Source organism: Lynx rufus, unplaced genomic scaffold (assembly GCF_022079265.1).
Source record: "Lynx rufus isolate CCGP_SWC_20201006 ecotype Redwood Valley unplaced genomic scaffold, mLynRuf1.p SCAF_1, whole genome shotgun sequence".
Lineage (NCBI taxonomy): Eukaryota > Metazoa > Chordata > Mammalia > Carnivora > Felidae > Lynx > Lynx rufus.
The window spans coordinates 192,795,498-192,818,041 of NW_025814823.1; the positions used below are offsets into that span (position 1 = coordinate 192,795,498).

General features: G+C 48.0%; 1 protein-coding gene and 1 long non-coding RNA gene across 2 annotated transcripts in view; one reads left to right on the forward strand and one right to left on the reverse strand.

The window, feature by feature from the left end:
* Positions 1 to 8,481, reverse strand: part of LARP1 (La ribonucleoprotein 1, translational regulator) — a 56,976-nt gene extending 48,495 nt beyond the window's left edge. The window contains exon 1 of the mRNA XM_047092128.1: positions 7,610 to 8,481. Coding sequence (XP_046948084.1) covers positions 7,610 to 8,051 — 442 coding nt within the window. The 5' untranslated portion in view covers positions 8,052 to 8,481. The remainder of the gene's footprint in view (positions 1 to 7,609) is intronic.
* A 342-nt stretch (positions 8,482 to 8,823) lies between these two features.
* LOC124520977 (uncharacterized) overlaps positions 8,824 to 22,544 on the forward strand; it is a 68,265-nt gene continuing 54,544 nt past the window's right edge. The window contains exons 1-2 of the long non-coding RNA XR_006964436.1: positions 8,824 to 9,917; positions 12,119 to 12,314. This is a non-coding gene — a long non-coding RNA (uncharacterized LOC124520977). The remainder of the gene's footprint in view (positions 9,918 to 12,118; positions 12,315 to 22,544) is intronic.

The following is a 22,544-nucleotide window of genomic DNA, read 5'->3' on the forward strand; positions in this document are numbered from 1 at the left end:
TCTGAACCCCAGGGCCTTTGCTCCACCAGGAATGAGCTTTCTTTCTAGTCTTTTTCTCAAATAACTCCTATCCATCCTTCCCATTTCAAGCGATTTAGCCACTGCTTCCTCCAGAAAGAATTCTCTGACCTTGATTGACTTGGGTGCCCCTGCTACACTCCCAGAGAATCTCACCACCTTCTTACACAGCACCTTCCATACTGGATTGTGAGTGCATGTGCTTCTTTCCCAGCACAGATTTGTTATTCACCACGGCATCTTCTCTACCAAACTCAAAATGTGCTGTGAGGCTGTCAAAGTAAGAGATTCATCCATTCATTCACTAATTAAATGTTCCCTGAGCTGCCTACTATGTGCCAGTCATGTTGTAGACGCAGGGATAAGCAGTAGCCAAATATCCAAGTCCCTGACTCAATGGTGATTAAGGGTTTAAAAAGAAAAACGAAGCAGGGTAGGAAGGATGGGGATACAGAGTATGGGATGGAGGCCTGCTGTTTTATACAGGGTGGTCTGGGAAGGCCTCTCCATCACAGTGTTACTTGAACAGGAACCTGAAAAGAGTGACGGTGGGAGCCATGTGGCTGAGGAAAGAGCATTCCAGAACTAAAGCCCTAAAGCAGAGAGTACACAACCTACTCTAGGAAAAGCAAGCTGCAATGCTGTTGGAAGGGAAAAGTGGCAAAAGATAAGGTTAGAGCACTGGGGGGGGGGGGGGGGTGGAGATGGGTGGTGTGGGAAGCCACATCAAGTGGAGTCTGAGAGGATGAACTCAAAGGACTTGGAATTTTATTCCACGATGAGAAGCCATGAGAGGATCTTGAGCAAGAGTGACAGGAGACCAGGTAGGAGACCACTGCAGCAATCTAGGTGAGAAGCAATGTCGTATGGATCAGGCTCGCAAAAAAAGAGGTGGTAAGAAGTGTTTAGCTATGGATCCAGTTTTTAGGAGCCAGAAGGATGTACTGGTAAATTAAACAGGTGGCAAGGATTACCCCAAGACTCTCAATCCTAGCAATTAGGAGGATAGTTCCATACTAACTTCTGAATCTCACTTTCCTCATCTGTGAAGCTGGGATAAAAAGATAACCTGTTTGGCAGATGACATGGGCTAGAACATGTCAGGTACCCAATAAGTGGGGACTATGGTATCACTATTAACGATCTTGCGATCACCAGGAGCTTAACTAAGCCGGTGAAAAGGAGAGCAAAAACCATACAGAGCCCAGGTGGACCATTCATCCAGAAGGTTCCTGGCTATGGGGGGACTTCAGTTCCTCTGAGAGGGTTGCAACTTCATTTTCAAGTACAGAAGAGAAAAGCCTACCTTGAATTACTGGAATGCATGTCTGGAGGGTAAGGTGGTTACCACAAGTACGGAGGGTTATTACAAAGTGCCCTATAAACAGGACCTCTGATGGAGGGGCTCATCTGGGTTTACTAACAGTACCTCATACTGAGATGGAGAAGCCCCTCACTACATGTGACAGATTTAGATGGCTGGCTTTACAAAATTCATCAATAAAGACCCACGCTCCTCACACCTATACCTACAGCTTTGCCAGTCCAGAGGTACAGCCAACAGAAAGGTAACAAGTCAAGAACGTCCCTGGAATTCTCAGAAAATCCCTCAGGGAGACACCCTAGGCTATCTGCCACAAGTCGGCCAAATGGCCCTGGTAACTTCTGCAAATAGTGTTACTTGAAAATTAAGCTACCTCCTGATTATCCATACTCAGTTAGGAAAGTCACGAATAACTCCTCAGATGAGGTCACTGAAACCACTGTACACGTATCTGGCTTTGGAATGCATCTTCTGGAACATAAATCGCTTACACCTGTGTGGGACATTTTATCTAATAAACGAGGCTACCCCATACTTGTATTAATTTGATCCTCGAAACAACCTCAGTACAGAGATTAGTCCCATTCTGTGTGTAAGAAAAACAGAGGTTAGGCAAGCTAAGGTCACCAAGTGAGAGAAGACACAGGTTCTCTGCCCCTATTCAGATTTAAATCACCTCTCCCTCTGCTCCTTCACCTGGCTCTTTCCTATGCTTTCATTAGCCAGGTGTCAAAACTTACTTCCTTTCATGAACCCCCAGCAAGGTAAGGCCATCCTCTCTCCTGACCACTCTGTCAGGTAACTCTGGACTAGCCAGGGGTGTTTGTGAGCCCAGACTGAGGCACCTGTAAGCCCTCTTGAGGCCCCAGCACCCTAATTACCCACTTTGTGAGCTTGTCTTGGATTTTGCAAACAGGGGCACTCCCATCTGCCGAGCTCTCCATTTTAAAGAGGTTTTTGTGGTTTCAGGCCCGCTCCTCCTCCTCTCCCTGCCGGCCTCCCTTTGGGAGGGAGGGAGTGCTGAGTAACAGCTCTAAAATGCTTACTCTAGCCTAGGTCCCACAGCAGTCAGTGGGTGGGTCAGCCAAGAGACTCCACCCCTCAGGAGATCTAGGGGTCAGACTGCAGAGACCAACCCTAGCCTGACCAGGGAAAGGTCTCCTTCCCCAGGCAGGCACTCACTGCCCAGAGAAGTATACAACTCAACTCCCCACCCCCTACCTCCCCTTCAGAGGGTCCTAACTGTGTGCTTTCTTTAGAAGAGAAAGAAATTTGAACTGCAGGAAAACAGCTTTAAACACTCATTTATGGAGGCTAACCTAGCAGTTCTTAGCCAAGGGTGCACAATATAAACAGTTATGGAGCTCATCACCCCTGACCAGTAATTCCTTAATAGTCATCTAAAGTGATCAGATTTCCTCAGTTGTCACCAAAGTACCTTCTTGAAACTGTTTCAAATCAGAATCCACACAATGCATCTGACTGATGTCTCAAGTCTTTTTGTCTGTTAACAGTTCCCTTTCTAAAAAATGTCATTTATTGGTTGTTTGTCCTGTAGAATCGCTCACGTTCAAAAATTAGATAACTGCTACCTCGTGGTCAATCTGTTCCTCTACATCTACACATCTACGGTTTTATTGGGTTGGGTTCAGTTCTTTGGTGGGGGGAGATTTTCATAAGCAGTGCTGTGTGCTTCCTAATAGGGTACTACAAGGCACATAACGTCTGCTTGCTCCGCAATGTCTGATACGCACCCCAAGTGATCCACCGAGGTTCGTGAAGCCAGAAGAGTCTAGCCCTCTCAGGACTTGGATTCAAAACTGGAGTTCTTAACCACCACGACAGACATACACGTACACATACAAAAGGCTCTCTTTTGGTTTCTTTCTTTCATGCGAAAGGATTTCTTGAAAGAAAGTTTTTATGATACTAAAAATACTGTGAAGACATTTAGACCTAATCAGATTCCCTCATTTTTAGATGAAGAAACAGAGGCAGAGAAAGCATGGGGGTGGCTGGTATCCACAAGGCTGGTCACCAGCAGAATCAGAAGTGGAACAAGCATGCTTAATAATGGTCATCACTTATTATAAAAAGTATTAAATAGCAGTTACATAGATGGTCTGTGCCTGGCATCATACTAAGGGCTTTATAAACGTTATCTTCCTTAATTCTCAAAACTCTTTGAAGTAGTTAATTATCAATATTCTCATTTTGAGAATGAGAAAATAGTGGCTCAGAGAGGCTGAGTAATTCACCCAAGATTGCACAGCAAGTTAGAGGCAAAGCTCAATATATACAAATATCAAATCATGATGTTGCATACTGGAAACCAATATGTCCATTATACCTCAATTTAAAAAAAACAGCAGCAGCTGCAGCAAAACAGGTAAAGCTGGGATTCAAAATTGCAGACTGTACGATTCCAAGGCAGAGAGAGCTCGTGCTTCCTCCCAGTCCACTTCTCAAGGTGGGGAGGGAAGAGGCCAAGGTCTGGAGGAGCTCTGATGCTATGGTGAAAACTGATACTCCAGATCCACAGAGATGCCCCACCCTAGTGCAACTAGGAGGGATCTGGGAAAGGGCCTAAACCTAGGAAGAAAAGTAAAGAAAGAGAGTAGAGGTTTATTTGGGGCCAGCTCGGTGGGGTACAGAATCCCTGGGGTTGCCCTGGGTTAGCTGGGATTGTAAGTCTTCTTTATTTTGTGCCATCAGTTAGCTGCACTTCAAAGGAACACACACACAAAAGTGATGCCCAGAACATAAATACTCAAGGCTGAGACTCTGCCTAGGCTTTCCTTTACAGTCAAGAAAAAGACCACAGCACTGCTTAATTTTCTTATGACATGGAGATGAAGGTGCCACACAACCAACCCACTGATTCCCCCTGCTGGGGTGGGTAGAAGCTTGTGGTGATGACACGTTCCAGTCTCAACCCACTGCACATGCATTAGCCACAGCAAACTTTTAGTTCAGTTATAGCCTCTCCCCACTGCCCCGAGAGCACATGGGCACTCTCCCAAAGGTAGCTTTTAACGAAAGGCAAATAAACAAATTAAAATTTATTTTTAAAACATGCATCATACCACATTCCAGAGCAAAAAGAGCCAATTCTTTGGGTCAGCAACCTTTAAGATTATCCATAATATGCCCTTTGTGTCTGCGGATAAGCAAAACTCCATTTTAAGGAGATGGGTCCCATGTATTTCACAGACTAGTGACACAATACCAGAAAAGGAAAGTACTGCATTGTCCACTGCCCTTATCTTACAGGTGGAAAAAACGGAGACCCAGAAAAAGTCCTGGAAAGCCCCATAGTCTCCCAGTCTCCCAGGCACGGGGCTACCACCACAGTGAATGATCACAACCCCAGGAAGCAAATAAATCATAATTTAATCCCTCTTATACAAATGGAGCTCAGACACATAATGGTTAAGCAACTTGCCAAGGAGGCACAACTACCAAGTGGTAGAGCTGACATTTGAGCCAATGCAGTTTTAACCCCAGAACCTTTGCTATGCATGTATCATTTCCCATCCTGCTTCTCTCATACTCAAAATTGAGTTGTGGCTAGAAGGAAAAAATTTTAAACGACTTCAAAATATTCTAGGGGAAGGAAATACAAAGAGCCAAAATGCAAATCCTGACTTGAAAACTACAAATGTAAGATGTGGAAGCTTAAACCAGAATAGAAAACAGCACAAGAAAGGGGGATATTGAAAAACATCTTTTATTACTAGTTACTGCATGTGTCCCTTAAAGAACTAAAAACACTAGCATCTGAGCCAAACAGAGGGCTAAAAATAGGCATTTGCAGCAAGCTTTGGAAGCTTTTAGCTTTGCTTATGAGGCACTCATTTCTGTAGACTCCCAAAAACATATGCATCACAGAACACACAATTTCCCAAGACCACACTGTGCATTGGTGTCACATTTAAACCTGTCCAAGCTGCAAATAATATCAGGGCTGAAAAAATGGCCTTAGCAATCCATGTGGACTCCAAAGAAAGGGCCACCATCTAACCTTATCAGACAATTCAGTCACAAAATTCTCCCTCAAAAAGCACCCAAGCCCTAACAACAGAGAAGCTACTGAATTAATTGAGAGTTAGTCTGTCAAAGACTAGTCCAAAGGTTCAAAAACGGATGAGTAGACAAAACACTTTCTTGCCTTATGATTCCAGAAAAACAAGAACAGAACAAAACTCCCAGACTCAGAATTTTGCTTTGGGCACTTAAAGCAAGTTGGCTTCTCCACTCCAAGGAAAGGCAAGATGCCAGCCAAGCTGTCTTCTTCCCACGATCAATAACCCCAGTGACGCACCCTACCAAGGGCCCCTGCACTTGCACAAAATGCCAGCTCAGGCACCCAATACCACCTGATGTCATGGCTGATTTAAAACCCACAAGGCAGGTTCACCATTAGCTAAGCAGCAGCAGCCAGGGTGAGTAGCCCCATTTAAACTTCTGAAGAGTGCTCTCTCCTGGGGATGATTATACCCCTTTGAGTTTAAAGAGGGGGGAAGGACCAAAGACTGTCTTAAAAGTTGCCTTCCCTCCCACTGTGGGCGGATCGGGAGGGATATGCAAGAAAATGGGAGGTTTCAGCACTGCCCTTTGCATAAGAGGGTTCTGGAAGGGAAAGGGGGGAAGGGGAGAGGGCAGAAGGAAGAGAACACAGTTTGAGGTACTATTAGTAAACCTCAAATGTCCCCTCCTCTAAATGAAGCAACCTTAAAAGAAATAAAATTGCAACATGACATTTTCAGAATTGGCTGCTCTGGTTTCCCTAGGACTAAGGGTGATTCTAATCCCTTGAATGTGAAGGCATTAATCTCCTTCAACTTTCCCCATTTTGATGGTTTAAACCAGTCAGCTTCAACCAGCGACTACAGAAGAGGAACACTGAAAAAGCAGTAACGCTACGGCCACAGGCCGTCATTATACTACAAGCGGGTTTGGACACTGGTCCACTTCAACAGGACCCAAAACAGATCCGCTGTGCCTCTCTATACGCCGGCAAAGGGAGGCGGTAGGGCGCGCCCCCCACCCAAGCCGACGATGAGTCTCGGCAAAGGGAGGCCCAGACGAGCCTCCAAATTCTGCACCGCCTCCCCGCCCCCCTCCCCACGCTGACACGGCTCCGCCGGGATCTCCCAAGTGGCCGGGTCCTTAGGACCGAAAATCCGAGCGGGGAGAGGGAGGGCGCGGGGAGCGCCGGCCGGCAGTCACATGCCGCTCCCCGCGCGGGGAGGCACCACGTTGTCCCGGCTGCGGAGGAATGCCGGGAAGGGGGGCCGCGCACTCACACTCGCGCACACGCACAGTCCGGGCCGCGCCGCGCCGCCGGCCCGCACCCGCCTTCCACCCACAGCGCGGCGGCGGGCGCCGAACGCACAGGCCCAGCGGCCGCGAGCAGTCCGCGGGCCGGCGGCGCATGGCGCCCAACTGTCACCCGCCCGCCCAGCCCGGCCACTCCCTCCCCCGTCGCCACACGCCCCTCGTGTCGCCGCATGCCCCTTTCCTCGCCTCACATTTTCCGCCAGCCCCTAACTGGATCCCCGCACACTCGCCATCCGGCTCCCTCTCGAGGCGGAAGGTCCCCGGGATCGGGAAGGGAAACCACCGAATTCAATGACACGTTGGGTTTCCTCTTCTCATCATTCTCCCCGTAACCGACCCCTCAACCCGTCACCAATGGCGATTCTACCGCCTATAATCGTCTACCAGAGAACAAAACTTGTTAACTTTTAAATCCCGAATCCGTGTGGTCGGTATCAACTCATCAACCGGCGCTTCGCTGCCCATGACATATGCTCATTAAACATTTACAACATGGGGACGATCGCAACGCTACCAAAACGGGGAGCATGGGGCGGGGTGGGAAAAGGGGCTTCCCAAGAAGGGGTTAGGCTAGAAACCGTCCTCGACACCCAACACGCGGAGGGAGGGGGGTAGGTGGGCCCTTTTCACCGAAACCAGCGCCCACCCTCTCCTGGCGAGGTAGGCCCGGACCACGCCGTTGCCCACTAACCGCTGAGGCCCAGGCGGTGGCCGCGGGCTCCCGAGGGCTGGGCCCTCCGGCAGGGGCAGCTTCCCGAGTATGTCGGGAAGGAGGGCACGGCGACCCAAGAGGCAATTAAAAAAAAAATCCCGAGTCACCACTACCAGTGGCGGACCCCCGGGCCCTGAAGGCCGCTGGGGGAGGGGACGCCCAAGTCCCCGGAAGAGGTCCCTGGACCCAGGATAGCAAACAGGGAGACCCACCTGGAGGGGACTGTCCGTTCACCGTGGCCAGGACCGGCGGCAGCGCGTTCTTAGTCCACGGGTTCACCTTGGGCGGAGGGGCCTCCACGAAGTCACGGCGCCCGGCGCCCGCGGCTCCGACCGCTCCTCCGCCTGCTCCCGGCTCGCCGCCGCCGCCCTCCTCCCCGTCGCTGACGGCCAGGCCCTCGGCGCCGGGTGGCTGCGGCGGCCGCGGGCTCTCGCGCTCCAGCTGCCCGGTGCCCTCCTTGTGTGGCTTGGCGCAGGGCGGCCGAGATCTCCGGGCGCCGCCGTCCGGCTCCCCCCCGCCGACGTCGTTCGCCCCGGGTTCGCCCTTGCCCTCGGGCGGCGGCGGCGGCGGCTTCTTCCTCACTAGACCCCCGTGCTCTTCGGCCTGCAAGAGCGGGGCGCCCCCCGGCAGCAGCGGCTCCACCTGAGTGGCCATCTGCGCGCCCGCCCCCCCGGAGAAGCCGGGCGCGCCCGAGGCTGCCTCCCCCGCCTCGAACTTGGCTTTCAGGGCACCCGCGACGCCTTCCTCCGGGGCGCTGGGCCCCAGTCCCTGCGGAGAAGGGTCGGGGTTCACGCTAGGCGCGGCCCCCCTCGCGGTCGGATGCAGCCGCCGTAGATCCGAGGCCCACTGGCGGGGCGGGGGGGGGAGGAAGGCCCCCCACTCTGCGGTCCAGGCCTCCTCGGCGCGCGTCCCCCCCCGCCCGTTCCTCGCAGGGCGCCCCCACCCCGAGCCCGGCAGGCTTCTCGTCCCGTCCCTCCCTCCCCCCCGCCGCCGGGGCGGCCCGGGCTTCCCGGCTCGGGGGCTGCAGCAATATGGACGGACGGGGGAGAGGCGCGGCGAGCCGAGGCGACCACGCGATCCGCGGCAGGCGGCGGGCGGGCGCGCGCCTCGCGACGCGGCGGGCGAGGGGAGGGGACGGCGCCGCGGGGACGCGCCCGCCGAGGCCGGCCCTCGGCGAAGGGCGGGCGAAGGCGGCGGGAGCGCGCGCGCACAGCCTCGCGGCCCCGCCCCTCACCCCGCCCCTAGCCTCTGACTCCTCGGAGCACCTCCCGGGCTGGGGGGTGAGGGGTGCTCCGACCGGACGGGGGCGAGCACGTGCCTGATGCAATTCGGGAGGGAGGGCATTGAGGGGGGCAGGAGAGGTGGGTGGGGGAAGAGGGGGAGGTGTCTTAAAGGGCCAGCACGTCAGAGCGTTCGCAGGTGGAGCACATGGGAACGGGCCACGCGGCCGACCCGGCCTGCTCGCGCTCTTTAGGCTAAGTGCACCGAATTCGGGAGAAGGAGCCATTAATGTCATCCCGGATTTACAGAGTGAAGGAGAGGGGTGCCCATCCACTTCGAGGACGCGCCGACGCCGCCAGCTCCCTGGTGCCCCGCGGGCCTGGCCCCTCCGGGCCCGCCCGGGTGACCTTGGGCGAGTCGCCCTCACCTCTCCGGGCCGTACTGGGCTCCTCCCCGCGGCCCCGGACGGCCAGGACACTGCCCGGAGTTCGGTTCGACGCCCGGCCCCGAAGGCAGGCCCTTAACCCACGGGGACAAGAGTGCCGACGAAGTGGGAACGGAATTACCAACCCCCAACCTGGCCAGGCCCCCGAAACCGAATATTCATGGACAGGAAATGTTTTTTTTCTAAAGAATTGCTTAGGGCGGAGTTGAACCAACGTGATTGGGACTCAGATACCTGAGATTTTATCCTGGCCCTGGCCCTGCCCCTTACCAACTCTGCAGCAGTCATTTCCTCAGTGGACCTCAGTTTCTCTATTGTAAAACGAACCAATGGTAAATGACAGTGATTTCAAACTTCAATGCACATTCAATAAATATTTACTAACCTCGTACTGTGAGAGCCTGAAGGGTTCTAGGAAAGAGTTTGGCAATCAGGCGAACAAGGTCTCTATCCTGGAATTTACACTCCGAGGTGGAGAAAGACAATAAACAGTGATAAATGCTTGTTTCCTTTCTATGAAGACAATAACTACTACAGTGGTTGGTTAAACTAGATCAGCTACTTCAGTATGGATGATGAGGGAAAACCTTGAATGCAGATTCCAAATGTTTTCGAATGGAATATGTCTGGGATCGGACCTTGAAACCCGCAAGTCTAACAAACCTGCTTGGATGCTTACCCATCTGGTGGTCCCACACTTCACTTGGAGAATTCCTGGTTCTGACTGGCTGTGATCCCACCACCTCAAGACATAACAGCCTGGAATGTTGGCCATCTCCAAGGCAAGGATTAGAATACATGACCTGCTGGATATGGGAAAAGGCTTATTGAAAAGCCTCTTGGAATTGCCCCAGGTGATGAGGCTGGTTGTAACCATGACTATTGGGGGGAGGTGCTGTTGGGGGATAATCTGACGTCTAGTTCCAGCTCTTCCATAACTTGCAACTCAGCCTCTGCACATTGGTCAGCATTCCAACCTTCCATGGGCACCCCTTTCCTGGTGGTGAAATGGGGGTAAAATTATGCCTAACTTGCTTCTACCCTCTCAGCTTCTGTGAGGGGTCAAATGAGACGTTAGTCAAAGTGCGGTGTAAATTATGGAGACTGAGACTGGTGCTTCAAAAGAGGTACCAAGGAAGGTAATGATCACAGGAATCTCAATGAATTTGAGCAGGATTCTTCATAATTGTATTATATATGCCCTTAATCGGAAGGTAAATTATTGTACCTTGCCACTGGAATGCACTATTTTTTATCATACTTAACTGGTATTTCCTGAAGAGGTTATTCACACTAGACCTTCTCTGAACCTTGTTAATAAGGGACATTATGGTCATTGGTCATTCTTTTCTATGTGCCTATGGTTGGAGTTGGAGGGTAGAGGCGCCCCTATGTAACTTGTGAGGGGACCAGGACTGTGTGCACAAGTATCCCATTCACACTACCCAGCCATCAGTCAGCTGAACAAGGACCACCAGGCCTGCTGTTTGAAGGCTGGAGGGGCACTGGGATCTGCATGCACTGGGCCTGCTCTGCCCCAGAAAGGGGCTCCTAAACACCAGTGCATCATTTTGCAAATGGGAGAACTGGGGCCAGAGACAAAATAAAAAGACTACATCTTAAACTAAGGCTGTTAGAGCTGGAAAAAGGAATCTCAACGATTACTCAATTTCCTTGTTTTGCAGATGAGGGCAGAGAGGTTCAGAGAAGTGAAGTTATTTAAGCAAGGTCACACAGCTAGTTCATGACAGAACCAGGTCTCACACCTGAATTTCTTGATCCTACGTCCAGTAGCCTTTTCTACATAAAATGTTGGAATTGGGATTTGAATTCAGGTTTTTATTATTTTAATTTTAATTTAATTTAATTTAATTTAATTTAATTTAATTTAATTTAATTTAATTTAATTTTAGAGAGAGTGTGTGAGCAAGAGAGGGGCAGAAGGAGAAAGAGAATCTTAAACAGGTTCCATGCTGAGCGTGGAGCCTGTTATGGGGCTCGATCCATGACCCTGGGACCATGACCTGAGCCGAAATCAAGAGTTGGACACTCAACTGACCAAGCCACCTAGATGCCCCTGAATTCAAGTTTTTAAAAATTCCTGACCCAATGTGGCATTCTATATTCAGTTCTAAATGTTAATAATGACCAAAATTAGTAGTTACTTTTACTGAGTAGCAACTATATGCCAGGTTCTATGAGAAATACTTGACATTCATTATCTCACTTAATTCTCACAATAACGCAATGAGATAGGTGTTAATTCTGGCCACAAATAATTATTGAGTCCCTACTATGTGCCAGGCATGCCAAGGCCAGGTAGCTGTTATCTTCAATCACAAATGAAGGTGACTGAAGTTCATCTAAGAAAATAAGAAAGTTAGGTGGGTGTCTGGAGTCACAGGCAGCAGCTGAATATCAGAGTGACATTTTTCAGGGCAGTGTAACTTCCCAGACCGTATCCTTACCCCCATACCACACTGTAAGGCCTGCCTCTCTTCCTTCCATTGCAAAATTCACAAGTAATTATGGAGAACCCATCAAATACATAAGCCTAGGGAAGATCCTAAAGATATGGAATCTTGTTTGCCCCAAAAGTAAACTCTAATGGGGGGGAGAGGGGCAAGTAATTAAGCAATAGTTCACCTCAGGCCAAAAAGGAGGTAAGACAAGATTTGCTTTGGGCAGAAAGTGACAAGAATCAAACTAACTTGTGTGGCACCCAGGGCTTCAGCACCCCATGTGCTTAAAAACACAGAGACACACAGTGAGAAAATCAAACTTAAAAAATAAAAATTATGGGGGCACCTAGGTGGCTCAGTCAGTTAAGCATCCGACTTCGGCTCAGGTCATGATCTCGTGGTCCGAGAGTTTGAGCCCCGCCTGTTTCAGATTCTGTGTCTCCCTCTCTCTCTGACCCTCCCTCATTCATGCTGTCTCTCCCTGTCTCAAAAATAAATAAACGTTAAAAAAATTTTTTTAAATAAATAAATAAATATTATAAAGTGGGCCCAAATACCTATTTGTATTTAATTATGTGCTTGTTTGCTCCCAGTGCTGACAACTTCCTGAAGACAGAAGAGGCCACATGAGGGACAGATAGCCTAGAGACCTGATTGATAAGCTGCAGACCATCTCCAGCTTTGCTGAATGACTTTGGGCAGCCTCTTTGCCTTCCCGGGCTTCCATTTCTCTCTCCACAAAATGGGAAGCATAATACCTGCCTCTCTGGCTTATCAAGGTGAAGAAAGGTACAGTTTCCATGAAACTTCATTCTTTTGGGGGAAGCATTGGTAAAAGGTGGTGAGGTTCCTTGAGTTATCTGTGTTAGGATGAAAAATTTTAATACACATAGATGTACGGTTTTTCTCCTCTTTCAGTTTGATTTTCCAAAGGACCTTGTGTTTCTGGAAGAACTTGGGCTGTATAACTTATCTTCTGATATCAGGGGCTCCTGGGCAGGAAGCCTCTAAGCAGACATGGAGGAGTGGGTGGGGTCAGCAAGGGAGGGGCCTTGGCCTATACGAACAGTGCCAGCTGGGGAGTGTTTTTCCAAACTCTGAGAACTCTTGGGTTTTTTGGCACATGCCACAAAATTTATTTCACTTCATGGGAGGAGGCTCAGCCTAGATCTCTTCTTGTGAAGTAAATGCAAACGGCAATAGTTAACTGAGGTGGGATGGCGGGGGTACTGTGTGTTCCCGTAGTACCTCGTTAGCCCCCAGAGCAACACAATTTGTGTAAGTATGATTATTCCCATTTTACAGATGAGGAAGTAGGCTCAGAGGCAGCCAAGCCTCCCCAGGGGGTTAGTAAAAGAGGAGCATGGGTTTGTAATGAAGAAGGTCTGACAGAGAATTTAACTTCCAACACATTCACCACTTGGACGCAGAGACAGGCTCACCTCAGCCTCTCTCTCCTCCATTCTTCCCCCTTCCCCCAGCCCCACGCCCCTCCCTGGCATGCCTACACTCCTCAGATGGTCTCATGATGAGCTTGTCCACTGATTGTCCCCCGCCTCCCGCCTCGATGCAGCCTACCACACTGCCTGAGCCAGTTCTCTGGACTCTTTCATGAACCGAGCCCTGCCTCTGCTTAACAACTCCCATTCGCGCCCCTCCCTGTCCTGCTGCCTCTACCACACCCAATACCCCAGCAGCAGTGGACCACTCACTGTTTCTTTCCTTCCACAAATATTTATTAAGCATCTACAATGTGCCAGGTACTGCCTAGGCCCTGGACATAGAGAAGTGAGCAAGATACACAAATTCCCTGCTTTTGGGAAGCTCCTGGTCTTACACCCTGTGGCCCCCATGCTTTCCTGCCTCAATTCATGTAAATTCTTTCACTGTGACATTCCTGTTCATAGTGAGGTCCTGAGTGTGAATCCCAGCTTGACCGTCTGCTGACTTTGAACAAATATTTAACTTCTCTCTAAGCCTCAGTTTCCCCATCTGTACATTGGAGATGATAATACTACTTATCTCATAGAGCTCTGGTGATTTTTAAAGGAGATAATGTGTATAATTTAATAGGACAATGCTTGCACATAGTATGCAGTAAGTAAACATTACCTTTTGTTGCTTTTATTATTGCCAGTAATGCCATTCCGTTTCCATTTGTCCAGAATTCTACTTATCCTTCAAGGCTCAACACAAAATGCCAACTTTTTCACAAAATCTTATTTAATTTCCAGAACTAGAATAGATTTCTCCCCACTCTTTTTTTAATTTTTTAATGTTTATTTAATTTTGAGAGAAAGAGAGACCACATGAGCAAGGGAGGGACAGAGAAAGACTGAGACACAACATCAGAAGCAGGCCCCAGGCTCTGAGCTGTCAGCACAGAGCCCGACGCAGGGCTCAAACTCATGAACGACGAGATCATGACCTGAGCTGAAGTCGGACACTCAACTGACTGAGCCACCCAGGCACCCTGATTTCTCCCCAGTCTTAACTCCTAGTGGCAATTTCCCTAAAGCATATAGTATTGTTTATTTCCTTTCTGCCCTCAATTATGGTTACTTATAAGTATGTCTTATCTTCCATCTAGATTATGTTTCTTGAAGGCAGGGATTGCATCCCATTGTTCTTAGTGTTTCTTATTGTAGTCATCAGTGGTGCCTTCACAGCAGGCCCTCAGTGTATTTTCTGGACAAATGAATGGATGAATGAATGAATGAATGAGTGCAGGATCGCTCCTGATCACATCAGTGTTTCAGGAACTAGAATGATACTGTCAAGGACCAAGTGCTAACTTTCATGTATACTTAATATATAATGTAGATAATAAATGTTTAGTATAATTATATAAATTATATATATACTTTGAAATGATAAAATATAATGTGAAAATAAAATGTGCTAACTTTAGCAAACAAAGTATTTTAAGTCTAACAAAGCAAAACGCGCATATAAGCCCACAACCCAGAGGCACTCACTGGCAACGTGTTGGTGTATTTTCTTCTGGTCTTTTCTCTATGTATATTTTATCTAATTGAGGCAGTACTGCAAATTCAGCAGTTTTATTTCTTGCTTCCCTGCCTTAACACTGTATTATGAGCACTGTCCCCACATCATTTGCAAATGCCCTTCACACAGTTAGTTGTGTCATCTATTGAGCACCTATGGTTTGCTCACATCTGCCCATCTTCAGTTTGTGCCACACTGCATTTCCCAAAGGGCTTTCATGGAGACAAGACAGATGTGATTGTCTCCAATTGGCCGCTGAAGAACTGAGCCTCACAGAAGTTCAGATAAATGCTCTAGGATCCCAGGACAGCAGAATCAGGATGAGAACCCAGGTCACACCCTCTCATTCCAGACCCCTCCACCATCCCACAGGAGATACAGCACGCATTGGAAATGCAAACCTCCCACCACACCAGTCAGACAAACTCAGGTAACCATGTTCAATCATTCCAGTGACTGGGAACATCTCAGTTCATGGAGGCAGGTAGAAATTAGCAGCCAAAACAAAGGCAGACAGCAGTTTTCCTGGCAACATGACCATAATTAGTCACAAGTACTGAGCTCCCAGAAGAGAAGGGCCCTGACTTAGGGACTAGAGTGGAAACAATAAAGGGCAAGACATGGTCTCTGCCCCAGGGAACAAAATTCTCTACACCAGCACGGTGTTCTGTTCACACACCACTTGCCTGTCCTTTGCCTATAGCACAGGGGAAAAAAGGTAAAGGGTTTGAGGTCAAAAGAATTAGGTCCAAGTTTAGGTTTGTCTACTTTCTGGCTGTGTGATGTTAGGCAGGTTACTTCACTTCTCTGAGCTTTATTGTTTCCATCTATAAAATGGTGAAAGGAAAATAGTTAGCTGATAAAATTCACTATGCTTTTGAGAACATTAAATAAACCAACATCTGTGAAAGAGTTTTATAGTCCCACCTCTGCCACCTTTCAGCCCTGTAACCTCAGGCAAGTTCCTCCTTCACCTCTCTCTGTGTCAGTTTTCTCATCTGTAAATTGGAGATGAAAAAAACACCTCCCTTTAGGGTTATTGTGAGGATTAAGTGAGTTAACACATGCAAAGTGCTTAGAACAGTACCTCACAAATAGTACATACTGAACAAATGTTCCCTATTATTATAGTAGCATAGAATCAAGAGAATCATTCTCAAAAATCCCATAAAAAAATCAGAGCAAGTGTCTAATCTATAGATGAGGAAACCAATCCTCAGAAAGATGAGGTGTTTATCCAGAGTCCTGATGCTAATTGATGGCAGCTTCAGGACTTCTCTAGATTCCAAATGCAATGCCTTCCTTCTCCAGATAATATTCTAGCTGTTGTAAGCTGTCAGCCTTCTGGCCAATTTCAGTCCACAGGCATGTTTTGTTTGGCCCACACAGTATTCTTTTTTTAATTGAATTTAACTGTGATTAGATGGGCCCAGCACACGCTAGTGAGCCTCAGGCCCAACCCCTCCTCTGGTGTTTGTGACTCCCAGCCAACCAGCCGACTACCCTTATTTAGATCCCTGCACAGGCTGATACAATGCCAGTCACTAAACACATGGTATAGACAAGTTCTGGAAACTAAAGGGGAGGCAGAGAGGAGCACAGGCCAGAGGGACAGGGACGAAGTAGTCAGGGAAGCCTTCCTGGAGGTGGCTGTACTTTAGTTAAAACTTAAAATTAGGGAATGGGCTTTGTCCAGTATAAACGGGGTGGGGGGGGGCAGATTGCTTTAGCATTTGGTGACCTTCAGGGATGTTTATGAGTTTCCCTGCCAAGGCTTCCGCAGGCCTTTCCCTTGGTCAAGAAGAGAAAAGAAATAAGCTGCCCCTTATCTCAGATGAGGCCATGCGACTCAGGAGGTCCAGAGTCAATACGCATTGTCACTGTTTTTGAGTAATTGATCTGTGTCATCACCCCTGAGTACTCAGCACCATGCAGGACACCTGGAGGGAGGTGTGATCACATGAGCTGAATGGAGTATGAAGGATGGCCCCTGCCCTCGATGATAATGATAGCAAGAATAATAATGATAATGGCAGGGTCTGTAGACAGGGGCTTTTTTTGTTCCGGGTGGCAGTTCCCAAGGGAAATTCCCGAGAATGTGAATAGATAATCCACCAAGATGGAATCTGCCATCAAACTATTTGGGAAAACATTGGGCTTACTTAAGCAATGTTAAATAAATGTTTTGCTCTGGGGTGTCTTGGGGCCTCTAGTATTCATGGTAAATCTCTCAGAAGGAGAGCATTCCCCAAACTCATGTGACACAGAGCAAATCTGAGAACCCCTTTTGAGAAACACTAACTCCCTTTCTGCTGGGGTGGTTTCAGACAAAGGGATGTAGGAAGAGGTCTGGCCCTGCTGCTATTTCTTATGGAACCTAGATAAGTCCCTTTTCTTCTCTGGACTTTAGTTTTCCCATTAAAAAAAAAAAAAAAAAAAAGTCTGAAGGTCCTGGAAGTTTCTTCCCATCCTAGCAGTCTTGATAGCAGTTTCTTATGTTTCATACCTCTATGACAAAGAGGATGAGTGCTGGTCACAGGAATGAGGTGGGAAAAGGCTGTGGCAAGCTGATGAAGCCTCCTGACTGCCTGTCCCAGTGACAGTCACTGGATCAGAGAGGTTTTCCAATTCCCACAGGGTCGCACTTGAGTTTCTAGATTTGTGATACATGGTAGGAAGGGGGGAACCTCAAATAATGTGAGTGGTCTAATTACTTAATGTGGGTAAAGTGCGTAGAGATGATCCCTAGATAAAGACAAGGGAGAGCCAGGCTCATTTTGTGTGAGTAGCACTGCCTGATGCATTTTCTGCCAGCCTCCAGGGTGATGGGGCTCCCAGGGGGCCCTTCAAACAAGAAAAGCAGGAAATGTTAAGGCATGCCTGCCACTCTTCTGCAAAAGACCCTCCAGCGACTTTGTATTGCAACAAGAATAAACTCCAGACCTGTCACCTCAGCCCACAAGACCCTATGTGCTCGAGACTCTGCCCACCCCTACTCCCCCTACTCCCCCCTCTCTGCTCCTCTCCCCCTGCCTGCCATGTGCCAGCTTCCTTTTTTTTTTTTTTTTTAACGTTTATTTATTTTTGAGACAGAGAGAGACAGAGCACGAACGGGGGAGGGGCAGAGAGAGAGGGAGACACAGAATCGGAAGCAGGCTCCAGGGTCTGAGCCATCAGCCCAGAGCCCGATGCGGGGCTCGAACTCACGGACCGCGAGATCATGACCTGAGCTGAAGTCGGACGCTTAACCGACTGAGCCACGCAGGCGCCCCAATGCCAGCTTCTTAAACACATAGAGCTCCTTCCAGCCCGGGGGCTCTAGGGCAAGAGTTCCCACTGCCCGGAACACATGCCCCCCCCACCCCCCGCCCAGCACATGCACACACTCGAACACCATACTCTTCTCATCCTTCAAGCCCCAGCTTTAGAGGGCCCCTTCTCAGAGAGACCTTCCTCGATCAACTTGGCTGAAGCACTCCATGTTCTTCATAGCACAGATCACAATCTCTGATTTTATGTGTTTACCTCCTTTTGCCCATTTCCTTCACTAATGTCTGAACTCCACGGAACTGAAGCTTGTGGCTGTGTTTTCACCCTTAATTCCCAGTCCCAAGTACAGTGCTTCGCACAGTAGGCACTTAATATTTGGTTGAACGAATGCTGTGTGGCCTCTAGCAAGGTGCTTCCCTTCTCTGGGCCTTCGTCTCCCCACGTGTGAAAAGCAGTGCTTGAATGGGGTGCTGCTGGGAGCCTTTAGAGCTCTGACTACGGGTCTGTGACTAATATCTGGGCCTCGGGCCCAGGAGTGAGCCTAGTATGTTGCAGCACCGTGGCCCTGCACACCGCGCACTGGTTTAATCGGGCAGCAGACACCCTGTCATTTTGTGTTCTGCTGTCCCTCCTCCTCAGTCCCTGGGCTGGGAACCATGCTGTCAGATTTTCAGGATGATCTATGCACAGCCACCTGGGAGAGGCTGGTCAGTCTGGAAGCCTAAGGGCCAAGAGGCCTTGTCACTATCCTGATGTGAAAGACTGCAATCTTTGGGAGTTTTCATCAAATCCTATAATCTCTGGACGTTTGGCCCGGCCCTCTGCCTTAAAGGTAACTGCCTTCTAAACTTTGCTCACTAGTGGTCATGGTCACCTGGGTTCTACTTGTAGTGCTCAGAATAGGGGCCTTGCTGGCTCTTAGGGCTGCTCATCTCACCAGTGAACAGCTTTAGGAAGTCCTTTAATCAGATGGTTGGTGGAACACGAGGCAGTGTAGCATAGGGGCAAAAAGTCTGGGCTGTAAGCCAGGGGGTTTGCAGAATCCCAGCTCTGTAACCTACTTGCTATGTGAGCCTGAGCAAGCCATGACCCCTCTCTGTGCCTCTGTTCATCTTCTGCAAAATAGGGAGAACCCTCATCAGGCTGTTGAGAAAACCATAAGCATTAATAGAGTGAAGGTGATAATGTCGGTTTCTGTTAACTGCTACCTGTGAAGTGTTCTTGTTGTTATTATTGTTTTTAGATCTTCTTGGACTCTGTTCTTTGTGTTGATCGATTTGTTTGCAAAAGAGATAGTGGGGCCCAGCCCAAACACACAGGGCTGGGAATCTAGGGGGTGGGCTTGCTGGTATCTATGAGAATATCCACTTCATTGTTCCAGGCCTCAGGACCCCACCTGAAAAAAGGAAAGAGAAAAATCCCTGTCTTGCTTCCTGTCAGAGAACTGATGTATAGATCAAATGAGAAATAAACAAGGCAGCTTTGAGAAGTAAAAAAAAAAAAAAAAAAAAAAAAAACAAAACTCTATAGATATGAGGGATTCATCTTATTTTTTAATAAAGTTTATTGATTTATTTTGAGAGAGAGAGCAGTGGAGGGGCAGAGAGAGGGAAAGAGAGAATCCCAAGTGAGCTCTGCATTGTCAGCATGGAGCCCGATGTCGGGCTTGAACTCACCAACCAGGAGATCATGACCTGAGCTTAACCAGCTGAGCCACCGACATGCCCCTCTTATTTTATTAGAGAGCTCTTTCCTCTTTTAGCAAAGGCACATTAGCTCCAAAACAGCAAAATAGCTAAACTCAACCTATTTGGCAAACAGTGTGTTTTTGATACTTGTGAATTTGAAGCTAATCCCTTCAGAATCTTCTTTCGTTAATGTACCAGAGCAAACAAATTTGAGAAGGATTTATTTATAAGCCATTTGGTACATTCCTACAGGATGTAGAGCTCGGTTTGGCTGATTTCTGGTGTCTTTGCTTATTGTTGTTATTTCTTCCCTTTTTCTTCTTCAGGGATTTGGTTGGAAGGACCCAGGTGAGGTGTGTTCATTTTGCAAATGTAGGCAGAACACAGTAGCCCTGCATGATTTCAGGAAGCCTGGTGTGATCTCTGTTCGACCCCTGTCATGCCTTGGGGGCCTACAGCATGAGGAAGCCCCTAGAATCGACCTTACTGCACAGATCAGAAACAGAGGCCCAGAGAGGGGAAGGCATTTGCCCAAAGTCACACAGCTGGTTAATGGCAGAGGCTTGACCAGGTAGCCAGGTCTCTTGACTCCAAACCCTATACTCTTTCCAACAGTTCTATGGAGTCTTGCAGTTTCTCTAAATTAGCTTACTGTGTCTCAAAATCTTGTAATACATAGGGGTTCACATTTGTCAAAACTCATTGAACTGGGGGAGGCTGGCTGGCTCAGTCAGTGGAACATGGGACTCTGGATCTCAGGGTTGTGGGGACCCATGTTGGGTGTAGGGATTATTTATAAATAAAATCTTTTAAAAAAAGAAAAGAAAAAGAAGAAAACCTCTCATTGAATTATATACTTAAAATCTGGACAGTATATTGTTTTAAACTTAACTCACGTTTTTAAAACGATAAAATGGTGAGGCACCTGGTTGGCTCAGTTTGTTGGGCAGCCGACTTCAGCTTAGGTCATGATCTCGCAGTTTGTGAGTTCTAGCCCTGCATCGGGCTCTGTGCTGACAGCTCAGAGCCTGAAGCCTTCTTTGGATTCTGCTGTCTCCCTCTCTCTCTGACCCTCCCCGCTCACACTCTGTGTCTTTCTCTCAAAAATAAATTAACATTAAAAATTTTTTTAAATTAAAAAAAAATGATAAAATGGTGTGGCAGAGTCCTATTTAATGAAGGAGGCAGTGTCTAAGGCCAGCATTAAGGCAGAAATAATGTAAAATGTAAAGGACTCAAGAAAAGCCCTTAGGAAGGCAGCATGTCAGAGCCAACATGGTCTCTCAGCTGTGTTTCTGTGGGCATTGCAACAGCCTGCTGCTTCTTCAGAAGGTCCAGATTAGATTGTGGCTGGCATGTAGGGCTCAGGTTGTGAGAGAAAGAATGTATCTCTACAAAAGGATGATACTCAGCCTGGTGAGAGGCACATGTGGAAACCAAGACTGCTAAGGGAGGGGTGCCTTTGTGGCTCAGTCGGCTGAGCAGCGACCTCTTGATTTCATGGTTCATGGGATCGAGCCCCATGTCAGGCTCTGAGCTGACAGCAAGGAACCTGTTTGGGATCTCCCTCTCCTTCTCTCTCTCTGCCCACCCCCCCACTCCCCGCTCACACACGTGCACACTCAGGAGTGGTCTCTCTCTCTCTCTTTCTCAAAAATAAATAAACATTAAAAAAAAAAGAAAAAAAGACTGCTAAGGGAATGGTGGTTTATGGTACCACATCTCATACACACACACGGATCTCCCCAAGCAGGTGCCAGAGAAGGTTAAGGGAAGGCCTGGATCTGGGGACAAGGATCTGAGGGTTCCTGGAACCCAGCATGTGACTTAAGTCAGGGGGATTTCAGCCTCTAAGGGGGAGGGCTGAGGGGAAGGGGTTGGAGCAGGGCTGGGAAGCCGAACGATGGAGAACCCTTCATTCAAGATGAGAGGGCAGTGGTGGGGAACTGAGGAGATAAACAGGGAAGGAGGAGATAAACAGCTGGAAGACATCAAAGAGAGAGATGTTTGAAGGCAGCTTAGATTTTCAGCAGATATTAAGTACATAGGGTTGTCACCTTCTACAGCATCACAAAACTAATAAGCATCCTTTAATAAGTAAACACCGTAAAGTTTGGAGTGATGGAGGTGGAGGATGTTAATCCACAAAGCATAATATGTTTAATGAGATTAGATTTGATAAGTTTCAGAACAGTTTGTTAGTTGCTTATATATAAAAAGGAAGATTCCACACTTCTCAGTGTCAAAGAGTTTGTTCTTTTGAAGACTTTAAACATTTTCCCTAGAATTGTATTAAAACAATACATTTGTTCATCTCACACCCCTTAGGATGGCTACTATCAAAAAAGGATGGATGGATGGAAGGAAGGAAGGAAGGAAGGGAGGAAGGAAGGAAGGAAAACAAGTGTTGGTGAAGGTGTGGAGAAACTGAAACCCTTGTACACTGCTGGTGGGAATGTGAAATAGTTCACTTACTATTATTAATTTCAAAAAATTAAAAATAGGGGCGCCTGGGTGGCGCAGTCGGTTAAGCGTCCGACTTCAGCCAGGTCACGATCTTGTGGTCCGTGAGTTCGAGCCCCGCGTCAGGCTCTGGGCTGATGGCTCAGAGCCTGGAGCCTGTTTCCGATTCTGTGTCTCCCTCTCTCTCTGCCCCTCCCCTGTTCATGCTCTGTCTCTCTCTGTCTCAAAAATAAATAAACATTAAAAAAAAAAAAATTAAAAATAGAACTACTATATGATCCAGCAATCCTACTTTTGTGTATATATTCCCAAAGGAATTGAAAGCAGGGTCTCAAAGAGATATTTATACACACACACACACACACACACATATATATATATATATATATATATATATACACACATATACATATATATATACACCATGGGTATATACACCCGTGGCCATAGCAGCATTATTCAAAATAGCCAAGAAGTGGAAACAACCCACATGTCCATCAATGGATGAATGGATAAACAAATGTGGTGTTTACCTACAAAAGAATATTATTCAGCCTTAAAAAGGGAGACAATTCTGGGGCGCCTGAGT